General features: G+C 54.9%; 1 protein-coding gene across 3 annotated transcripts; it reads right to left on the minus strand.

Moving 5' to 3' along the window:
• Positions 1-3974: 3974 nt before the first annotated feature.
• On the minus strand, positions 3975-19508 carry TMEM119 (transmembrane protein 119). Of its 3 annotated transcripts, none has more exons than XM_066255049.1 (2): positions 19421-19508; positions 3975-6098 (listed from the first exon to the last, which is right to left on the minus strand). In XM_066255049.1, the coding sequence occupies exon 2, from the start codon at positions 6084-6086 to the stop codon at positions 5235-5237; it is 852 nt and encodes a 283-aa protein (XP_066111146.1). In that variant the 5' UTR covers positions 6087-6098; positions 19421-19508; the 3' UTR covers positions 3975-5234. The 3 variants fall into 3 exon arrangements, with proteins under 3 accessions (XP_066111146.1, XP_066111144.1, XP_066111145.1); XM_066255047.1 differs by lacking the exon at positions 19421-19508 and adding an exon at positions 10133-10222; XM_066255048.1 differs by lacking the exon at positions 19421-19508 and adding an exon at positions 7617-7734.
• Between the last annotated feature and the right edge of the window lie 1585 nt (positions 19509-21093).

A 21093-nucleotide genomic window follows, 5' to 3' on the forward strand; every position in this document is an offset into this window, starting at 1 on the left:
GAGTCCTGGAATGAAAACCTCCTGAAAAAATGGCAAATCCCTGTCCCACTCCAGACAGGCCCGCTCCTTCCCCCCTACCAGATGAAGAGCCAGGCTGAAGCAGATCAGAGCTGGACATAGCGCCAGACTGCCCACCAGAGACCCCAATTCACACCAGCTCTGGACGGGTTCCAACTCCTGTCTGGTCCTCAGATTCCTACTTATAAATAAATAAAGGGGCTGGTCTCAATCAGGGCTCCCAGACCCTCTGAACTGCAGAGGTTCCCTGTAGTCATTTAGCTCAAACATTCCCACTGTTTAAGGTTCTGTGCTCCAACTCCTAGCTGTGTGACCTTGGACAAGTTACTTGGCCTCTCTGGTTCTCTGGTTTTCTCTTCTGTAAAATAGGGAGAAATGATGACCATCTCATTAACAAGGTTGTGAGGAAGAAATAACATAGCATCAGTAGCTCCTAGCAGATTTATTTACAATAGCCAAACACTGGAAACCACCCAAATGTCTGTCAGCAGGTAAACCGATAAACCAATTGAAATACATCCATGCAAGGGAATACAACTCAGCAATAAAAAGGAGTAAAATATCGATGCATACAATAACATCAATAAATCTCAAAATGTGTAGGCTAAGTGAAAGAAGCCAGACCCAAAGAGTACACACTGCATGGTTCCATTTATATCAAATTCCAGGAAATAAAAATGATTCACAGTGACAGAAAGCAGATGAATAGTTGCCTGGGAACTGGGGGTGGGGGACAGAGAGGAGCAGTAAGGACAGTTTACATGGCATACAGAGAGCCTTTCAGGGGTGATGTTTGTCCATCATCTTGATTGTGGGGATGGCTTTATGAGTATACACATATGTCAAAATTATCAAATTGTACACTTTGAATATGTGCATTTATTAAGTGTCCATGATGCCTCAGTAAAGCTACAAAAAGGCACACTCCAGACATGCGTAATAAATAGTCCATTTATAAATGGTTGCTAGTCCTATTATTAATCATTGTGCTTGCATCTGAATGATTCTGTACTGAATCCATCTCCTCCACTAGAATATAACCTCACAGCCCTGGCCAGATAGTTCAACTGGTTAGAGCATTATCCTAATATATAGAAGTTGCTGGTTCGATCCCCAGTCCAAGCCCACACAGAAACATTGATATTTCTGTTTCCCTTCCTCTCTCTCTAAAATCAATCAGTAATTTTTTTTTTATTTAATGTACAACAACAACAACAAAAAAGAATATAACCTAGATTCATTCCAAGCCTCTTTGAATGAGAAATAGACAGTCTGGGCAGTTGCTGTCGACACCCTGGCGGGGGTTGGGGGGACAGTGACACAAAACTCCTGTCCCCCACCACTATTAGGAAAGCGGAAGAGACTTGGGACCACGGACACAGCCATGGTGAGAATGTGGAGAGGGTTAAATGTGGTTATGGGTGGGCTGGCACACACGCCTTCCTTCAGCCTCACGTAGCTGCGTGCTCACGCACACATGGAGCACCTACTGTGTGTCGGGCACTGTGCCAAATGCTGGGGAGACGGTGGTGCAGAGCCCCAGGTCTCTCTCCTCGTGGACTTCACTACTTGGTGGTGACAGGTGCCCTCCGCACTCTCAGACATGCTGATAAAATTGGGGAGTCTGCGGAGTCAGGATTTTGAAAAGCTCCCAGGTCATCCCATTGTTCAGGTGGAGACTCCTGCCAGGTGGGGTAGGGTCATCTCCTCTTTATACACATGGAAATGGTGGCCCGGAGAGGGGCTTGCCCAAGGCCACACAGCCAGGAGAGGGTGGAGTTGGCACTGACCCAGGCAGTCTTACTTCAGAACCCCAGCCCACCTTAACCACCCCAGCAGGCTGAACATGATGTGCCCAGGGCTGAGCACTGGGGCCAGGTGAGCTCTGTCCCTCTTGCTCCCAAACTGGACATGACTCCCAGCCAACGAATGCCCAGCCGTGAAGGCTGATCAAAGCCAGGCAGGGCACAGGGAAGGGGGCTCTTCAGCACCCGCACCCCCACCACTCACTCCCTGAAGCCCCCGTCCCCACACTGAGCTGGGGTCCCTGTCCCGGGGTGGTTTTGCTCACTCTCCCCCCCCCCCCTTTATGGCAACAGCCGGCCTGGCCCGGGGACAGAGTCCCAGGCTGAGGGCAGCTGTGCAGTTTTACAAGCCCTGGGACAGTGGGGCCTGTTCAGGCCCTGGCAGATTCCCGGAACCCTGGGAACAGTGGAGCCCCTCACCCCACCCTCAAGCCCCACCCCCATCCTATTCCACCCCCACCCAGCCACAGCCACACACACCCCCACCTCTGTCTGCCTCCATGGCACACTCCCTGCTGGTGCCTAGCCTGACGTTGGCCATAAAAGGCTCCTCCTGGGTAACTTCATCACAGGTGTGGGGGCAGATCAGAGGGGCCGCAGGCAGGAGTGGGGCCTTGCTGTCCCCTCCCTCAAGGGCTTCATTCATTCATTCATTCACTCATTCATTTATCAAAAAAGCAGTAGAGCCCAGCAGAGAACTCAGACTCAGGAATTAGACTGCAGAGCTGGAATCCAGGCTGTGCTACCTGAGCAACTGCCTTTACCTCACTGTGCCTCAGTTTTCTCATCTGTGACACGGGAATAATCCTTGTTCCCACCTCGTTGGGTTGCGGGTCTCAATGAGTTAGTGATGTTTAGTGCTTAGAACAGTGCCTGGCACATGACAAGTGCTCATTAATTGTGAGCAATCATCATTATCATAGAGCCCAGGGGACTGGGGAAGAGAGGCTGGTCAGGAGCTGTTAGGGAGGCCTCCCAGGAGGAGGTGACATCTAGACAGAAGCTAAAGAAGGAGAGGGAGTTAACAAGGCAAGGAGAGGATGGAAGGATGTTATAGGCAGAGAGAATAGAAGCTATAAAATCTCAGAGGTGAGGGAGAGGTGGATTCCTGCCTTGACACTCAGACCACCTCCTTAACCCCCCACCACCACCACCACCAGTTCCAGGGCACACGGCTACGGCAAAGGCCCAGACTATGTCCTCTGGAGGGCCCAGGTGAGCATGAACGGAAGCCACTGACCAGAGAGCTGCTGGTTGGGAAATTCACCCCTGCTTCCTCCTGTCTCACTTGATTTTTGCCTGCCTTGGGGAAGCTTAACACACTTCCCAGCCACACCCCAGCAGGAGCTCAGGAATCAGCAGAGAGTCTATCACACCCAGAGAGGTTGAGTGACTGGGTCAGAGCCACACAGCATCCGGGTAGTCAGTGGTTGTATTCGATTCTTCGTGTTCTTGGGTGGGAGCTGGTCTGGGCTAAGAAAGGGAGGGCCCTTCCCCACTGAGCGAGACAGAGGCCATTGTGTGTTATGAAACCCAAAACCGAGCACCCTCCGGATGGATGTGGGGTCAGAGGAGGGGCGGGGCAACAGGGGGATGGCCTCCCTGCCCCCATCACCTCGGGGGATCCAGCACATGCTCCCAGCCCAGCCACATCTGGATTCCAGCTGGCAGCTCAGGGACAGAGGGGGAGCAGTGGCCACAGGAACTTGCCATCAAAGACAAGGAGGAGCCTGGGGGTGAGGAGACAAAGACCAAGTCTGCCTCCAACCCCAGGCGCCCGGGAGGGTGCGGGTGCGAGGGCAGTGAGTGTGGCATTGTCTGGGAGACTCTCCTGTCGTTGGCCACTGCACAGGGGCCTGGGAAACCGAAGCCTCCACTAGGAAGCCCTCCACTGCCCATGTCTCCTCGGGGAAACAGAAAGCTGGGTGGCTCCCCTATGGCCACAGATGTAGCAGAGCCATGCATGGAACCTGGCTGTGTAGCCACAAGTCATCGTTCCTTCCTTTCTCACTTTATTCAGCCCCTAGGGCCTGGATGATGGGTCTCCCCAAGAAAGTTGCCCCACTGCCATGGCACAGGCCAGGGGACATGCCCTCCATCTCCCGGGGACTCTTTCCTCCTTCAGAAAACCAGCGAGAGACTCAGGCCAGAAGAAAGGTTTATTGTGCTGGTTTGTTACAGCTCAGCACCTGGAGAGCTGAGCACAGGCTGGGGAGCCGCAGACGGAGGGATGGGGAAGAGTACTCCCCCACCAGAGCCTCCCCAAATCAGGACAGAGCTCAGGCTCCCTGGTCAAGGAGTAAAGAATGCTGAGGACACAGGCTGCCAGACAATGTGGGCGAGTGAAAGGTGGGGGGCCAGGGCCCCCTGCTCCAGGCTGAGTGTCAGAAACCCTCCTGCCCCCCCTGAGTGTCCCCCAGGGAACGGTCTCCTCAAATACAGCCCAGGCATCCAGGCTGCTTTGGGAGCTGGACGAATAAGGGTCAGTTCATACGCCCCATTCGCACAGCGGGAGCAGGATGAGAGGCAGCCCTAGAGAGGGCCGAGCCCTCACACCCCACAGCCCACACCCACCAGACACCGGGGCACCTCTCCACATTTAGAGCTGTGATTTCCAAAGTCTGCCCTGCAGCATTTTACACTGCAGCTGTTAAAAAAAAAAAGAAAAGAAAAGAAAAGAAAAGAGAAAAAAAGTACTACCGGTCAAAAGCAGTTTGGGAAAGGCTAAGTAAAACCAGATTCTACTGGGGCCTTGACTGCAGGACTGGTCAGAGCCCTGGGGTTCTTTCAGGGGCCTGCGGGAGCAGAGAGGGGGTGTTTCCTCAACTCATTGGACTCCAAAATCTTTTTTTCCACAGGGTACCTCAGGGAACCCAGCTTGGCAAGTGCTCGTTTCAGTTCCTGGCCTGAGATGTGCAGGGGCCCCTCACAGAAGCTCCCCAGTTAATCAGGCTCATGACTGACTGCGGTAGCACTAACTGTGTCAGCCCCAGGCACGGCCGGATCCCCCGTCTAAAGTCTCCCAAAGCTCCTAGTTACTGTTTTACTTCCCTGCCTTGATGAAAGCGGCGATGTTGGCGCCATCGCGAGGGACCTGCGAAGCAGCATGTTTCCCGATTGTCGTGGCTGTCACCCGGACACAGCGCCCCCCAGCCCACCCTCCCCAGAGGAGCTGTGCTTTGGTATGTAGCCCTTTGAGGAGGCAGGGGTGATTGTTCTAGAACTTGGTGAGATTCCTGGAGTGGACCGGAGGCCAGTATATCTGCCTGCCGTAGGATCAGGGCGCTGGGTTTGCAGCTGGGGGTGGTCAAGAAAGAGGCATTGGGGGGCGTTAAGGGCCAAGGGCCTTTCTGTGCCCAAGGAGGGGACCAGTTGAGGTCAGACAGTCAGGGCCACAGCCCTGGAGGCCTGTTAGATGCTAGGGGTGACACTGCCACAAGCACAGGGGTCTTCAGGGGGGCCAGCTGGGTCCCCAGACTCCTGGGCTAATGAGGGGGCTGCTTCTGGTGGCTCCCCTGGGCCTTCGCTGGCCACCACAGCCCCCTCTGCCACCGCTGAGCACGGCTCCTCCGGCCCGTCTGGTTCCTCCTCTGGGACCCCATGGCCCTGGGCTTCCTGGTCCTCCTCCGGGCTGCCTGTCTCCTCTTCCTCCGACTTGCCCTCGAGCATCCTGGCCTCGTTTCCACTGCTCGGGACCACCCTGGTGGGAGACTTGAGGTTCTGGGTGGCCGCGAGGATGTCAGCCTGGAGCTGCTGGGAGGAATCCAGGGCCTCCTCAGCCCGGCCGTCGGGAGCCCTGTCAGGGACCTCGCTGAAGGCCTGGGGGCCCCCAGCCCGGTCACTCTGGTCCACGTACTTCTTCTTGGGGAAAGAGGAGGGGTAGTAGGCCGAGGCCTTGTGCTTCTGGCGGGTGATGAGGGCGGCGCAGACAATGAACATCAGTAGGAACACCAGGGAGCCCACCACGGCGATGAGCATCACGTACTGGCGAAAGAAGTCCACGATGCCGTCCAGGAAGTTGGTGGGGGGCTTGGGGCCCGCCAGCCGTGTGGGTTGGGGCCCCGTCGACGTGGGGCTGAGGGCCGGGGTCTGGGGTGGCGGGAGACTCGGGGAGGAGGCTGATGAGTCGTCAGCCTCCTCCCCACTGCCCCCCATGTCCTCCAGGAAGGCGGCCTGCAGGGACACAGAGTGGGCCACCGCGGGCAGGACCCTCAGGAGCAGCAGCACAGACATGACAAGGCTGGGGGCCATGGCAGAAACCATGTTGCCCAGGACCTATGGGGTGGGAGACAGAAGAGAGGTCAGGGTGGGATTCTAGGGTCTCAGGGGGCCCCGAAGAGGTACAGGAAACACACAACATATCCGAGTAAGCCACTTCCCTTCCCCACCGGAGCCTCCCCACTGTCCAATGGACTCCCTTTCCTTCATATGTGGGGTTCACACCTGCCCCCTCCACTCTACTCCGAGATTTTAAAGGGCAGTGACTGAATTTTATTTACCTCGCAATCTCAGGTATACAGTAAGTGCTCCATAAATGTATCTTGACTGACTTGGCTGAATTAATAGTAGTAATTTGCCCTTGAACTGCTTGCCATGTGCCAGGTACTATTTTAAGTTTTTTTATGTGGAATTTCTCATTGAATCTTGAGAACAACCGAATGGTGGAGGTACTATTATTAGCCCCATTTTCTAGGTATGAAAACTGAGGCTCAGAGGAACTCAGTGACTTGCCAAGGAAGAGCAGGGGTTTGCAGATGGCAGTGCTGAGTAAGTGAGAAACTGCCCCACTCCACACTGCAGGGAGTCCTTTCAGCAGCCCCTACCCATCTGTGATCTACATTCTGCCTCCAGAAGATTCACAGGTTTGAAGCCTGCACACTTTCTGAGCTCAGCAGCAGACCTGCATGCCAGGAGCATGCCAGGAGCCTCTGCCCCATGGCTAACCTTCACCTCTTGGCTCAAAGCAAGACCTAGAGGTCGCAGGGGAAACACCCCGTGCCTGCGACAAAGCTGAAGCCTGCTGGAGCCTGGGACCCACCACTAAGTGGGAGCCAGATGAGCCCTGACCCTCCCTCACCCATCAGAAAGCTACTTCCAACATGAACCCCCAGACCCTATGTGTCCCAGACAGCCGGCTAACTAATAAATTCCTCATGGCTCAGACTTACGGAGGAGGCTGGCTTCTAAAACATGAACCCTCTCAGCTGGCCAGAGTGGAGATAGGAACTCATTCAGATAAACCCGGGGACCCTTTCTGTGCCCTCCAGTTCAACCCTTGAGAATCCCATCCTGACCCAGCAGAACACCCAGGACTCTGACACTGGGTGGTGTGCTAGAGGCTCCAGGATAGAAAACCTTTAGGGTTCCCTGTCTGAGGCCCTCCTCACTGAGGGGACTGAGGTGGGGAGACAGAGGCCCAGAGAGGGCAAGGGGCAGGCGCAAAGCCACACAGTAAATTCCTAGGAAGGGAAAGGAAGTCAGATTTCCAACACTGACTGCAGTTCCCCTTGAGTGTCTGGGCCTGAAGCCCTGCTTCATAAAAGGGTGACATACCAGCCTCATGGTGACTTGGGGATTCAGGAGATAAAGTAGGAATGACACTAGGCCATTGAGGGGTTTGTTCCAAGTGACATAGGCTTCCCGATTAAAGTGTCATTAATTGAAATTAACTGTACTGAAATGAATTTCAACAAACTGGCTCAGACAGCAAAAACAAAAAATAATTCCAGGACATAAAGAGAGGCAACGCTATCAGGGGTCAGGGGTTTGCTTTTAATGAGCTGGTCATTGTACTTGCGGCACAGATCTGAGCCCTTCTGTGGCTGCAATCCTTCAGAAGCCCGGGGGCCGGCGCTGTCACTGCCTCCATTTTTCAGACGAGGAAACTGAGGTTCAGAGACAGACAGTGATCTGCCCAAGGACACACAGACAGCTGGGATTTGATCCTTCTTCTGCATGACTCCAAGATATCTCTCTCTCTCTCTCTCTCTCTCTCTCTCTCTCTCTCTCTCTCTCTCAATTTCTCTCTTGTGGCTGGGGCTGGCCTCATACCCCCTGGATGACGTCACCTGTCAGCTGGGGGAAAGACTTGAGAAGCTATCTGAACTTCAGGGGCCTTCCCGGCCCTTCTGTCTCCAACACTTGTTGGCAAAGTTTCCTATAGACAGCTTTGATCTTGGGGTCATTGTCTCCCCAGACCCCTCCTCGCCTTCTGCCTCCAGTCAAGCCTCAGGAGAGACCTTTCCTGGTGGCAGCTGAAGCTTCTCACCAGAGATTACAACTATGACCAGTGGTGGCTGAAGCCCAGGGGGTTTTCCTAGGGGCCAACCGTGAAGTTTCTTCACTGAAGGTCTGCAGGCAGCCAAGTGGGAAGGCTGGTTAGGCCGGATTCGAATCCTAACTCCATCTTGGTCTAGCCCTTCTGGGCCTCATTCTCCCCATCTGAACTTGTGGGGCATGGTGGGGAAGTGAGCACAGGTCCCGCCTGGCACAGAGTCGCTGCTCATGGAGGTAAGGTGGCATTCAGGAGCAGCCGAATTTGTGCCCCAGCAGAGCTCCAGAGTCGGCCAACATCTCCCCACCAAACTGATTACCCTCACCTGATGTGTACATTCACTCATTATCTCCACCCGCCTCCAGGACAGGTCAATTTTTTTGCCTGGTTGAGTGAATTCTCAACTCTGATCACCGAGGAATCCAGAACCATACACACAGACACACACGCACACATGCACACACATGCATGCACGCATACACATGCACAGCAGAGAGCTGGACAGAGAAAAGTGCTCCCTCCCCCTGCAGCCTTGGGGTGAGGGGGCAGAGGATAAAGAAAGAGGACACACAATCTCTGGCTCTCAAAGGCCAACACCCCAACCCTCAGAATCCCCCACTCCCCTCCTGGCTTCCCAGGAAATGTGCAGGCAAAGTGTGGGAGCTGGCCTGTCCTCGCAGGAGTTGGCCATGTGACCCTGCGTGCTGAGCCCCTCGCCTCTCTGGGCCTCAGTTTCCCAGCTGTAAAATGGGCGCATTGGCCCGGGCAGCTCTGAAATGGTTGTAGCCCATCAGCTGCCCTACCTCCTTCTTGAGCCCTAATTTTCTCCAGGATGCAGAAACTCACAGGCCATTAAGAGCTGGGGTCAGGCTAATCCCTCTCACTTTACTGGGCTGACAGTGGGAATAGCCTGCCCAGGGTCACACAGCCTTTTAGGGCAAGCCCTGAATAAAACCCCTGAACAGAGAAGCCGCTCAGAATACCCCTCCGGTGGTCACTTTCCAGCCGTATGTCCTGAGTCACCTCTGGGCCTTGGTGTCCACATCCGCACGGTGGGGATGAGGGCCACCTCCCTGGACTGTAGTCAGGACATGAAACAGCAGTCCCCGGAGCACAGTAGGTGTCAGCAGTTGGGTGCCACAGGATGGGCCAGGACTCCCAGCATGGAGCGGGGCCTGTGTTACAGCCCATCTCACTCAGGGTCCATTGTTTGAAAATGTGATGGCCCTAGCTGAGGTCAGGAATACGCAGATGATGCAAAATCCACCCCTAAGACCGAGGGACCCCAAGACCCGAGACTGAAGGGCCACAGCAGCTGCTCCACCCCCACCCAGAGACTGGTAGCCAGAGGGGGAAGGGCAGCCCGCAAAAACCTGGCTTCCATTAATGGCCTTTGGAGGAGGGGATCTGGCTGAAGCACTGTACCCCCTGCCCTGGGGCAGCTGAGGACAAGGACCTGGGCTTTCTGGAGGGGAGACCTGCGGAGGGAGGGGGGCCCTGAGGGCTCAAAATATACATACACACACAAAGAGCAACAGCAGCATGGACACACAACACATATATAGACACATAACATACGGACACAACTTCCAGACACCCCAGGGAGCTAACCCGGCCCACCAGCACAGATACACAGACGACATACACGAACACACAACGGGCTGGTCCTCCAACCACACATGCACATACACAACCCCCTGTCACACTGTGGATCCCCCCAGACGGGACTGCCCCAGTCCACACTGCCCTCCCGCTGATCCTGGAAGCAACCACCCTGGTGTCCACTTTCGAGGACAACACATCCCCGAACAGCAAGGCCACAGCAGCACACACACGCGACACTAGGCACGCGGGGGCAGAGGAGGCGCACACACGTTCTGCCCCTTCACCCTCAGCACACATTACACACGTACACAGCATCTAGCACACCCTCAGAACTCACACACACTTAGAGAGGCTCTGCAAAGCGCTCCCCCCGCCCCCAGTGCCTACACTCCAAGACTCCCCGGACGGAGGAGGGGACCCCAGGACTCACCGGTCTCTCCGCACACAGGCCCGGTGCTCCCGCCAGGTGGAGCGAGAGAGAGTCGGTGCCAGTGCCCGGCGCTGCTCTGGGCTGGCCGCCCCGCCCTCCTCCCGCCCCCTCCCTCCCTCCCGGGCTGCGGGGCCAGCTTGATTTCATTAAGGGGTTTGGGGTGGGGACAGGGGAGGGGTGGGGCTGCGCTAGGCCACACACATCCCCCCTCACTCTCACTCCCGCAGGCGCCCCCTCCATACTGGGGGGAAGCCCAGATGGGGCACTTCCTCCCTGACCACGGTCCCCAGGGCAGGCTGGGGCACACAGACAGACAGATAGACAGGCCGGCAGGCAGGGCTGTCCCACACAGCACCCCCTCATCCAGAGGCAGACAGACCCAGGCAAGCTGGGGTCCTGCCTTCCTTCCAAAGAAGAGCCCAGGGAAGTTCGGAGGCCCCTAGAAATGAAGAAAATTCCCAGTCCTTGATTCCAGCTGTGACTCAGGTTTTCCGAGGCTGGGGGTGAAGAGTGGGAGCCGGGTGAGTGTCATGCAGAGCAGGAGCGGAGCCTGAGGGAGGGTCTGGGGCTGGGGCAGGGAGCGAGTTCTGACACCCACTGTCTGGCTCTGATTGGGCCCTTGCCTCCTCCAGGCCTCAGTTTCCCCATTTGCAGGGGTGAGTGGGAAGCTTTCTGGGCTCCCTCTGGCTCTGACATTCTAAGATCAGTGGCCCCACACTATCCCGAATGGTGTGGCTACAGCAGGATCTGTGGCCCTGTTTTGCAGATGGAGAAGGTCAGGCAGGATGAGCTCAAGTGGCTCAACTAAGGAACTGAGACAGGTCAGTAGTAGTAGCCCTGGACCCAGGACCTCTGGCGTTCCTGAGGAATCCAGTGGGTCAGTGGCCCCTGGCATTTGTTTACTCATGCTCATTCATTCATCCAGTAAATGAATGGTCTAGGTGTTCTTAATGAACTTAGCCAGGCACTGTGCTAAGCAGGTCTCAGAGGGGAATCAGACACAGCCCAGCCCTCAAGGAGCGTGATGACTTCTGAAAAGAAGGACACACATGTAAATTCTTTTTTCACAAAATAGAAATGAGTCTGTGGCAAGAGAGAGGCCAGGCCAAGTGCTCAGGGACCCAAGGACAAAGAGAGGGCCACAGAGAGCAAGAGGCAGGGGAGAGGTCCTGGAGAACTCGGCTGTGAAGGATCAGGATCTGAACAAGGGGAGACCCTGAGAGGCACTCCAGGCAGAAGGGACCAGCGTGGGTAAAAGCAGAGCAGCTGGAGTGTGACATGGACAAAAGGGAGGAGCAGGTAACGAGGGTTGGGGAAGGCAGCAGGAACCGGGCTAAAGTCTCAGAATGTCATTCATCCAGCCTAAGACAGGGTCCATTCTGTGCCCCTCTGTTGGGGGTAGAGAAGCCCCCACAAGGAGTCCGGGATCCAGAGGCAGACAGACCCAGGTTCAAATCCTGCCTCCACTGCATCCTGCCCCACGTGGAGCCTCTGAGAGGATAGATGGAGGGCGGGAGCGTGCTGGGCAATATCCAAGCACTGGCCAGAGGCCAAGTGTATGAGTTTCCCTGTTGCTGCTGTAACAAATGGCCACACACTGACTGGTTCCAAATAACACACATTCATTCTCTTACCGTTCTGGCAGCCAGACGTCAGCATTGGGTCTCCCTAGGCCAACACCAAGGTGCTGGCAGGGCTGCAATCCTCCTGGCATCTTCAATGGGTAGTGTCTGCCTCTTTGCCTTTTGGAGCTTCTAGAAACTGCCTGCACTCCTCAGCCCATGGGCCTCTTTCCCCATCTTCACAGCCAGCTGCAGTGGGCTGAGTCCTTATCACACCACCATCTCTCAGGTTCCCTCTCCCAAACCCTCTTCTACTTTTAAGAACCCCTGTGACAACATAGGACCCACCCAGATAATCCAGGATGGTCTCTCCAGGTAAGAACCTCAATATAATCACAGGTGCAGATGTCTTTTGCTATGTAAGGTGGCATATTCATATTCACAGGTTCCAGGGACTAGTATGTGGGCATCTCTGGGGGAGGGGCACTGTTCTGTCTCCCACACTGCGGCTGTGCAAGTTCCATAAGTGCTTACGGAGAGGTGAGTGAATAAGTGAAACTCATTCGACAGATGCAGAACCTGAGGTTCACAGCAGCGTGACCTGCCAAGATCCAACAGCATGTTGAGGATCAGAGCGTCGGCCCAGCATGTGGATGTTCTGGGTTTGATTCCTGATCAGGGCACACAGGAGAGGCGACCATCTGCTTTTCCACCACTCCTCCCCTTCTTACCTCCCCTTTTCTCTTTCCCCCTCCTGCAGCCATGGCTCAATTGGAGCAAGTTGGTCCTGGGCACTGAGGATGGCTCCATGGCCTCCACCTCAGGTGCTAAGAAGAGCTGGGTTGCTGAGCAACAAAGCAATACCCCAGATGGGTAGAGCATCACCCCCTAGGGGGCTTGCTGGATGGATCCTGGTCTGGTACATGAGGGAGTCTGTCTCTCTGCCTCCCCTGCTTTCACTGAACAACAAAAAAAGAAACTGCCAGGCCAATGGCCCTCCTCCCCCAGAGGCTCACCCCTCACAGTAGTACTACCTCCATCTGCCCCATTAAAGGGCTGTCAGACCATATCAACACGCACACCCTCACACAAAGACACACACGCTCTCCTTCAGCCAACCCACAATCCCAACCCGCAATCTGAGGTCAGAACAGCAAAATGTCAGTCACCAATGGGAGAAAAAAGGATCTAAGAGTTCCAACCCCAGTGCTCATATCAATTATGGGTGGCTGGACCAATCACCGCCCCTCTGTGGGCTGCAGCTAAACATGGGCTTAGACCAGATGTCCACCACAAACCTGCCAGCAGTGTTTCCAACACTCTGACATTCTCCATTTTATTCATTCTACAATGATTGTTTCAGCATTTACTTTACACCCAGCCCAGTGTCAGGCCCTGGGAGACAGTGATAAGCAAACAAAGGCACAGTTTTCAGAGTAGAAGAGGGAACACTAGCCATAAGTAAGTAAACAAACAAGTGACTATCTAACTGCAAACTGGGCTAAGAGTTGAAAGGAGACAGTTCAGTGGCTGTGGGAGGCTAATCTGGGGGGAAGGGCAAGGAGGGTTCGATGAGGAAGTGATAGTAGAGCTGCCAGTGAAAATGAGGAGGAGGTACTTAAGAAAGCAAGGATGCAAGAGGATTCCCAGCAGCAAGAGCAGCACATGCAAAGGCCCCGAGGTAGATGGGAACCCAGCAGCTTCAGAGCAGTTCCTAAAGATTATTATTGAGTAAGAGGAGATAAACCAACGCTGCAGGGACCAGAAATTTTGCCTTTTTTGTGCATTGCCTTAACTCCAGCATCTAAGACAGTGCCTGGAACACAGTAGGTGCTCAGTAAATGCTTGTTGATGTGTGAATGACCACTCTGACCGCAACTCTTGTATTTCCATGTTTTGACAACCTCATGCCCTGAGATTTTGCTCTAGCCACTCCTTCTCCTCCCTGAAGGTCTCACATTCCACATTCTCTAGTTCCAGGATCTGTTTTGGGGCCCGGGCTGGGTGATCCCCATGGCCTGCACTGCCATGGCTCCCAGGGGGCACAGGCAGGCCGGTGGCATGCAGCAGACCAGGCCACTAGCTTGCAACCTGTAATTTCAGAGTCAGAGAGCAATGGGCCCTCTGCCCAGCCTTGAAACCATTCAGAGGCCTCACCCTGTGCCTACCATGCAATTAGCAGCCATGACCCCCGCCCTGCTGAACAGCCACAGCCAAGGAGGTGTGGAGGGGGAGGGCAAAACCCACCCACCTCAAGTCTCTACCAGGGGTTGAATGTGGGGCGGGCTGCCTAGCCCACCACAGCCCCCCGCTCCAGCTTCTCGTGTGCTCAGAGCCCCTTCTAATTACGCAGCTCCTGGGCCACTGGGGCCTGCACTCTGGGAAAAAATAGCCCAAGCCTTTCATGTGGCCAGAGAGGCCACGGCTGCAGCCCCACAGGCCTGGCCTTCAGAGGGACACCCGTGGGGCAGCCTCCCGTTGGATGCTCCAAGGAGGCAGAGTAGACTTCATCCAGGCAAGCCAGAGCTCGAGGCGTGCTGTGAAACATCCCTGGGCCTCAGTTTCCCCATCTGTAAACTCGAGATGCTTACTCGTTTCTCAGCTATTCCCCTGTTAGGTACTGATTGTGTGCCAGGAACTGTGCCAGGCACAGAGAGAGCCATGAACAAGACGGACACTGCCACATCTTTGCCCAGGCTGTTCCCTCTGCCTGAAACATCATCCTCTGTGTTCCCCCTCCCTTGCCTGCCCATGCCCCTGCACATCTTGTGGCTCAGCCATCACCACCTCCAGGAAGCCCTCCCTGAACCCCAGCCTCTGGGATTCAGTAGCCTCAGTAGCCTCCTCTATGTTTCTGCACCCCAGGCTCCCCACTCAGACTGCTGAGCATACAGGGCTATAATGGCCTTTTTACATGTGTTCCTACACTGTCTGCCTCTCGGTCCAGAATTGGGGCCTTTTCTGTCCATGTGTCCCTCGCACCAGTGCCTGGAACATAGGAGGTGCTCAATAAGTTTTTTCCACTGGCTGGATGACTCTAGCCCAACCTCCCCATGTTAACAGATGGGGAAATAGAGGCACAGGGAGGAGACACATCAACATTATTTTGCTCTGTACCAGGTCCTCTGCCTCAGGGACCTGATCTCTACCCCAGGGACCTCTTTGCAAAGGAGACAGACAAGAAACAGGTCAACTGGCAAATCAGGAAGATAACCCCACACTGCAAAATGCTATCAAAGAGATAAAAAGAACAAGGAGACAGGGAGTAGCTTGAAAGGGCAGGTGCCTGGGAAGCTATTGCAACAGTTGTGGTCAGGATATACTCTCTGAAGAGCTGTCTGAACTAACACCCACAGGCTCAGAGGAACTAGCCACTCAAGGAGCAGGAGGAAGAGCTTTCTGGGCCAAGGAAACAGCAAGTGCAAAGGCCCTGAGGTAAATAAGGACTCATCATTAGGCCTCCTCCAGGGAAATGAGACTGCATTCTCACCAGGGAGCAGTTGGAGCGGAAACTGGGAGCATTAGCTCCTGGTTCTTCCCCTCACGCACTGTGTGACCTGAGCCTCAGTTTCCCTTCCTGCACCAGGAAGGGTCAGCAGAGGCCCCTCCAACATCTGTCATTCTGTAATTCTAGGCACATTTTCCAATTGTCTGTCCATTCCCAGCAAACAACCAGATGCGTGCCCACTACTGACGGGGAGAAAAACAGCCAGCCACACTGGAGCAGCCCGGCAGTTTCTGTAACGTTAGCCAGACACTTCCGCATTGACCCAGCAACGTCACGCCAGGCCGTTTTACCCAAAAGATGTGAAAGCACACATCCACACAAAAATGAGGATGTCCATTGCTGCTTTGTCCATCACAGACAAAAAAGTAGAAGCAACCCAAATGTCTGCCCATGGGGGAGGAGCAGACCGCAGTACGTCCAGCCTGCGGACCGCTTCTCAGCAGGACAAGGACGAGCTGGGAGACATACGACAGTTTGGGGGCATCCCACAGACACCCCGAGTGAAAGTACCAGACCCAGAGGGGTACTCACGGGGCTGATTTCGTTTACGTGGTTCTAGAACAAAGGGAAAACCAAGCTCTGGGGACAGAAGTCCAAAAAGCAGTTATCCTTGGGGGTGTTGACTGGAGAGCGAAGGGAACCTCGGGGCTGGAAAGGCTTGATGTCTGGGCCTGGGCAGGGGTGACCTGGGCACGCGGGGAGAGACCAAGCTGCCCGCGCCAGAGGCGTGCACTTTCCACGGGCTGTGACGTCATTACCAGTTTTCTGTAAAAAATAAATGTGCATCCCTCTCTCTTGTGGAGGGTGTGTATGGGAAAGGTTGGGGGGCAGAACCGTAGGACCTTCGGCTTCCCGGTCTGTGGCAGCCCGGCCAGCTGCACAGGGTCTTGTAAACATTTACATCCCGGTACAAGGAGCGGCTTCATTAGCCCGACATGGAAGCCATCGGGGAAGGCAGGAATGTAAACAGGCACCACCACGCTGCAGACCTCTGTCTCTGCTCTGCCCGCTGCCCCCTGGGTCCCCAGGACCCCCCACTGTCCACTCTTCCCTCTCCACCCCCCACTCCCCATCACGTGAAGAAATGGATGCTTCTGGACTTCCCCTACAGCACTGTAGGCAGTGGGGGTGGGGGGTGGGGTTCGGCCAAAAGGGAGAAGTGAGGAGGGATGGGAGCAGAACTTCAGGCCTCTGTCACCCAAACATCCAGGGCGTCAGGTCATCTCACATGTCTCTGCTCTCCACCCCCTCACTTTACACTAAGACCTCTGCCCCATCTTTTCTCCTTCCCTCTTTCCCTTCTCTTCCCTCCCTCCTTCTATCCTTCCCTTCCCTTCCCTTCTTTCCATTCTCTCTCTCCTTCAGCAGGTACTTACTGAGCACGTACTCTGTGCCAGACTTATGCATTGGGGCTACAGCAGAGAATAACACGGATAAAGCAAAAATCCCTGTCCTTACCTTCTAGTGGGACAAGATAGACAAAAAGATAACTTAGAATGTATGTGTGGTGTGGCAGACGGTGGCAAGGGGTATGGAGAAAAAGCGGAGAAAGGGTGACATTGGAGCAAAGACCTGAAGGAGATGAGAGAGTGAGTCCGGAGGTAATAGAGGAAGAGCATTCCAGGCCCAGAGCAGAGCCAGTGCAAAGGTCCTGAGGTGGGGTGTGCTTGGTATTTTCAAGGAGTGGAAAAGAAAAGTGTCTGGTGTGGCTGGAACACAGTGAGCGAGGGGATAGTGGGAGGAAGTGAGGTCAGAGGGCACCGGGGCCTGATGTTGCAGACCCAATGGGCATTTTGCAGGGGTTTGGCTTTTATTATGAGTGAAGACCAAGCGTGGTTCCTTGTGTCTGTGAAACCCTTCATCCTTCTCCTCTCCATATGTCAAGCCCTTGTCCTCTTTATGTCCCCCACACGCATATATACCCTTTCTCTCGAGGACCCTGCTGGGTCCTGTCTCTGAAGAAAGGAAGGGGGCCCACATAAGGCCCCCACAAAGGCCACACACATCCTCAGCCAGACCACCAGCTTCTGACTCAGCAAGGACCAGGAACTTGGCTCCTGGGGATCTCTATGAACCAATGTCTCCTGGCAGCTGCCTCACTCAGCTTTCTGCAGCCAGACCCAGGGCCCACCGCCCAGTGAGGGTCTTCACAACATTCAGATCCACCCACCACTAGGGAAAGGGCTGCATGGGAGTGACAGGAAGGAAATGAAATCCACCCCAGGAGAAACCGAGACCATTTGTCCTTCAGAGAACTCCAGTTCTGCTGCTTTCGAGCTGAGTGACCTTGGGCTAAGTTACTCAACCACTCTGGGCCTCAGTCTCCTCCTCTGTAAAATGGGAGGTAATTACAATATTCCCCCCATCCCTGGGTTACTGTGAGAAGACAGTGAGCCTTGGCACTAAATGATAACAACCACAACAGCAACACAGTGGCAGACATCTGGGACTTAGAATCTATCACACCATCTGGACAAGAGCGAACACAAAGGCCTGGCTACAGCAGGTGCTGTAAGGTTACTGGATGGGGAGGGGCGGATGAATTAGCCACCCCAGTCCCCTACCACTAACAGGTCGGTCAGTGAGGTGAGCCCCGCCCCCATCCTAGGAGGAGTGTGCGTGCAGGCCTGGGGCTTGCTGCCACCACCCCAGCACCCCCACGCAACCCCCCAGCACCCGCCACGCAGCCAGGGATCCAGCCTTTGCACAGCACGTTGATCTTTCCTGATTGAGTCCCGCCTTCCTGAGCCAGGACACACGCGGGTGCTGGCCAGGGGGGATGGGCCCCGACAGCTGGAAACATCTGGTTTGAATTGTCGGTTGGAAGCACCAGCTAGGCAGCCAAGGAATTTGTGAGCTAATTTTAGGCCAAAAGACAGAGAGCTCAGCAGGGCTAGGGCTGGTTCCCCAAACCACAGGGGCAGGGTTCCGAGGCTTGGGGAATGTGGAGGCCTCCACGGTGTCCCTCGGAGGGCTCACGTCTGCCCTGTAGCCAGGGGCTGCCGCTCACAGCACAGGCGCTAACCGGGCACCTGCAGTGTGCCAGCCACTGAAATGAGGATGCTCATTCCACCCTCCCACAGCCCAGAAGAAGCAAGGATGCCGTTCCCCTTTTCACAGGTGTGGAAGCTGAGGCCCCCAGAGGTTAGAGAGTTGCCCAATACCCTGTGACTAGTAAGTGGAGTGGGGATTTGAACCAGGTCTGCCAAACTCCAAGCCTCAGACCTAAGGTTCTCTTGATCTGCGCCCCTGGCTATTAAATCCTGTCAGTCCCATTGACCTTGCCTCTGTCCTACGCCCTTACACCACCTCCCTAGCACGCCTGTTCATTCAGTAAATGTTTCCTGAACTCCTACTGTGCAGTGACAAGGAAAGAGTGAATATGGGGGGACAGAGGCCCCTAACCTTGGATAGCAAAATCAACATATCAACAACAACACTCCAGGCAGTCACCAGTGCCTCTAAGGGAAAAGAGGATCTCGCAAAGCTAATGGGACCCCCAGGAGTTGGGGTCCAGAAGCTTTGGCTGGTGGGATTAGGAGCCCCTGCTCTCATACATATTCATTTGCGGAGGGGCTACTGAAACTCTGGGGAAAATCACTTGAAACCTGTCTCTCTTGGGGACCCGAAGACCAGACACGAGTCAGGACAATAGTCTCCTAAAAGAAATCCTCTGAGAGAGCAGGGGGCAGCCCAGACTGAGGCTGGAGGGGGCACGGTTCACCTGCACTCCGCTCCCCTGGCAGGGTTCATGCACTGAGGCTCAGGTCACGTCGGCACCACCTTGGTGCTCCCATCTCCGTGGGGCCAGGCTTCGCTCCGCCTTTCTTGGGAAAAGCAGGGTGAAGGCTGTCTTGCTACAAGGCTCAGTGCCTTGTTCGGATGACCTTGGTCATGGGGTGCTAGTTCTGCAGGGTCCTGGGTGGCAAAGCTAGAGCAGCTATGATGACAGCCTTCCACCCAAGAGAATGCTCCACAACCAAGTTCATGGCCACACAGAAGCCCATTTGGGACCAAGCACCTCTTTGACTTGGGAGGCAGCTGTCCTGGGCACCACCTACTAGGTGCCTTAGCACTCCCTCCAGTAGGGACAACCAGAAGTATCGCCACACATTGCCAAATGTCCCCTGGGGAACAGAAGCAACCCCAGATAAGATCTTCCGGCTCAGAGTCCTCCCGCATGGACATTAATAGCTATAGGAAGATGGTTCCACTCACCAGCTGCAGAGGCCTGGGATCCCCAGATTTTCTAACACTTATGGTTTCATTCTGTCCATTGAGAAATATTAGGAAAAGACACAAAAGTTGAAAGAAGCTATCCTACGCTCGACGGCTGACCGCACGACAATTTGGTGTACTCCTTCCAGTCTTCCCTCTGCATTTGATCATCCTCGTGCTGTGGCTACAGTTTGTGGAGCACTGCACCCTGTGCCGGGCATGGGGCCAAGTGCTTTCTGTGCTGGGTCCCACTAATCCTCCCGACCTCCCTGCGAACTGACACCAGTGTGACCCCATTTCACAGAGGAGGAAACTGAGTTCACATTGTGACATTTTTCCATACCATCCTTTAAAACAACCTCATTTTCAAACACTGAAAAGCATTCTGTGAGAGGCTGAGTGGACTGTGCCCCGAAAAGCCCAGCAATCAGGGCCCTGCCCACCTCAACCCACCAAGGTCAGGGACAGAAGAGTATTGTGTAGCACGTGTCTGACCACAAGGTCAACCCTGCTTGGACCCTGATTCACACAATGCCTCACGCACAGAGGTTCGGGTCCTTCCCAGTTATCTCTCGATTCCGTGCTTTCTTTGCAGCCCCACTCTGGCCAGGCCCCCTCATCCTCACACAGCCTCACCCTCCTCCTTGCGGCCACCAGACCGTGTCCATCCTCGCAACGCCCCTCCTGTTTTCCACGCCGTTCTCCAGGCCTGGAACATTCTTCTCTCGACATCCTCCCTCCCAAGTCATCAACTCTGCATCTTTCAAGTCTCAGACATCCTCCTGACCCCTCCTCACCCCACTTCCAACGTCTGGCCACACTACACACGCTCAGGGCCCCCAGTACTTCTCCTCTGGACTCATGGGCCCCACAGGGCATCACCCGTCCTGCCCTGCTCTCCTGGCATCCGGGACCTAGCACAGTGCCTGGCACAGAGCGGACACACTATAACAACCGACGTATGGGGTTTGGCTGAGCGCCAGTGGGGGTGGGATATAGAGGATGAGTTTGGGGAACCTCTGCCCAGATCAGCTGCTGAATGAACCACCCGCAGGGCTGGCAGCCCAAGCTCATAAGACAAAAGGGACCTGGAGCAGACTTAGCATGCCAACCATTTCCTGTCTGCCCGCCTTCCTTCCCTGTCATCAGAGCTGAAGTCAGCAGAGTCTCGTTTCTTAGCAGTGGCTCCTGAAGGAGTAAATGTCCCAGCTTTCTGAACCTCAGTTTCCCCTGCAGTAACCTGAGGTACTTATTGTACCCAGGGCTGTTGGCAGACCCAAATGAGATCATATAGATAAATGGTTTGGCATGGGGCCGAGACGTACAGTCACTGCCCAATAAATGCCAGCTCCTTGTCCCCAGCTCTGCTGTGTCCTGCTTTCTGCAAGAAGGGAGCTGGGCTCAACTTTGTCACCCTCCCAAGTGTTAATGTTTTCCTTCAGCAGCCAAAAGCTTCAAAGGGTGACTGATGGGGACTTCCAGGCACCAGGACTGGTCAGCAGAGGTGAGAGTCTGGGACATGGGATTCCCCTAGAACCCCACTGTGACATAGTGCCACAACCCCAAGGACAGCGTGACATAGTGGTAAATACATGGCTGCCTAGTTCAGGCCTGGGTTCCAATCCCAGAACTTAATGCATGACTTGGGGCAGATGACTTCTTCTCTGGGAGCC

This window comes from Saccopteryx bilineata, chromosome 2, assembly GCF_036850765.1.
Source record: "Saccopteryx bilineata isolate mSacBil1 chromosome 2, mSacBil1_pri_phased_curated, whole genome shotgun sequence".
Classification (NCBI taxonomy): Eukaryota; Metazoa; Chordata; class Mammalia; order Chiroptera; family Emballonuridae; genus Saccopteryx; species Saccopteryx bilineata.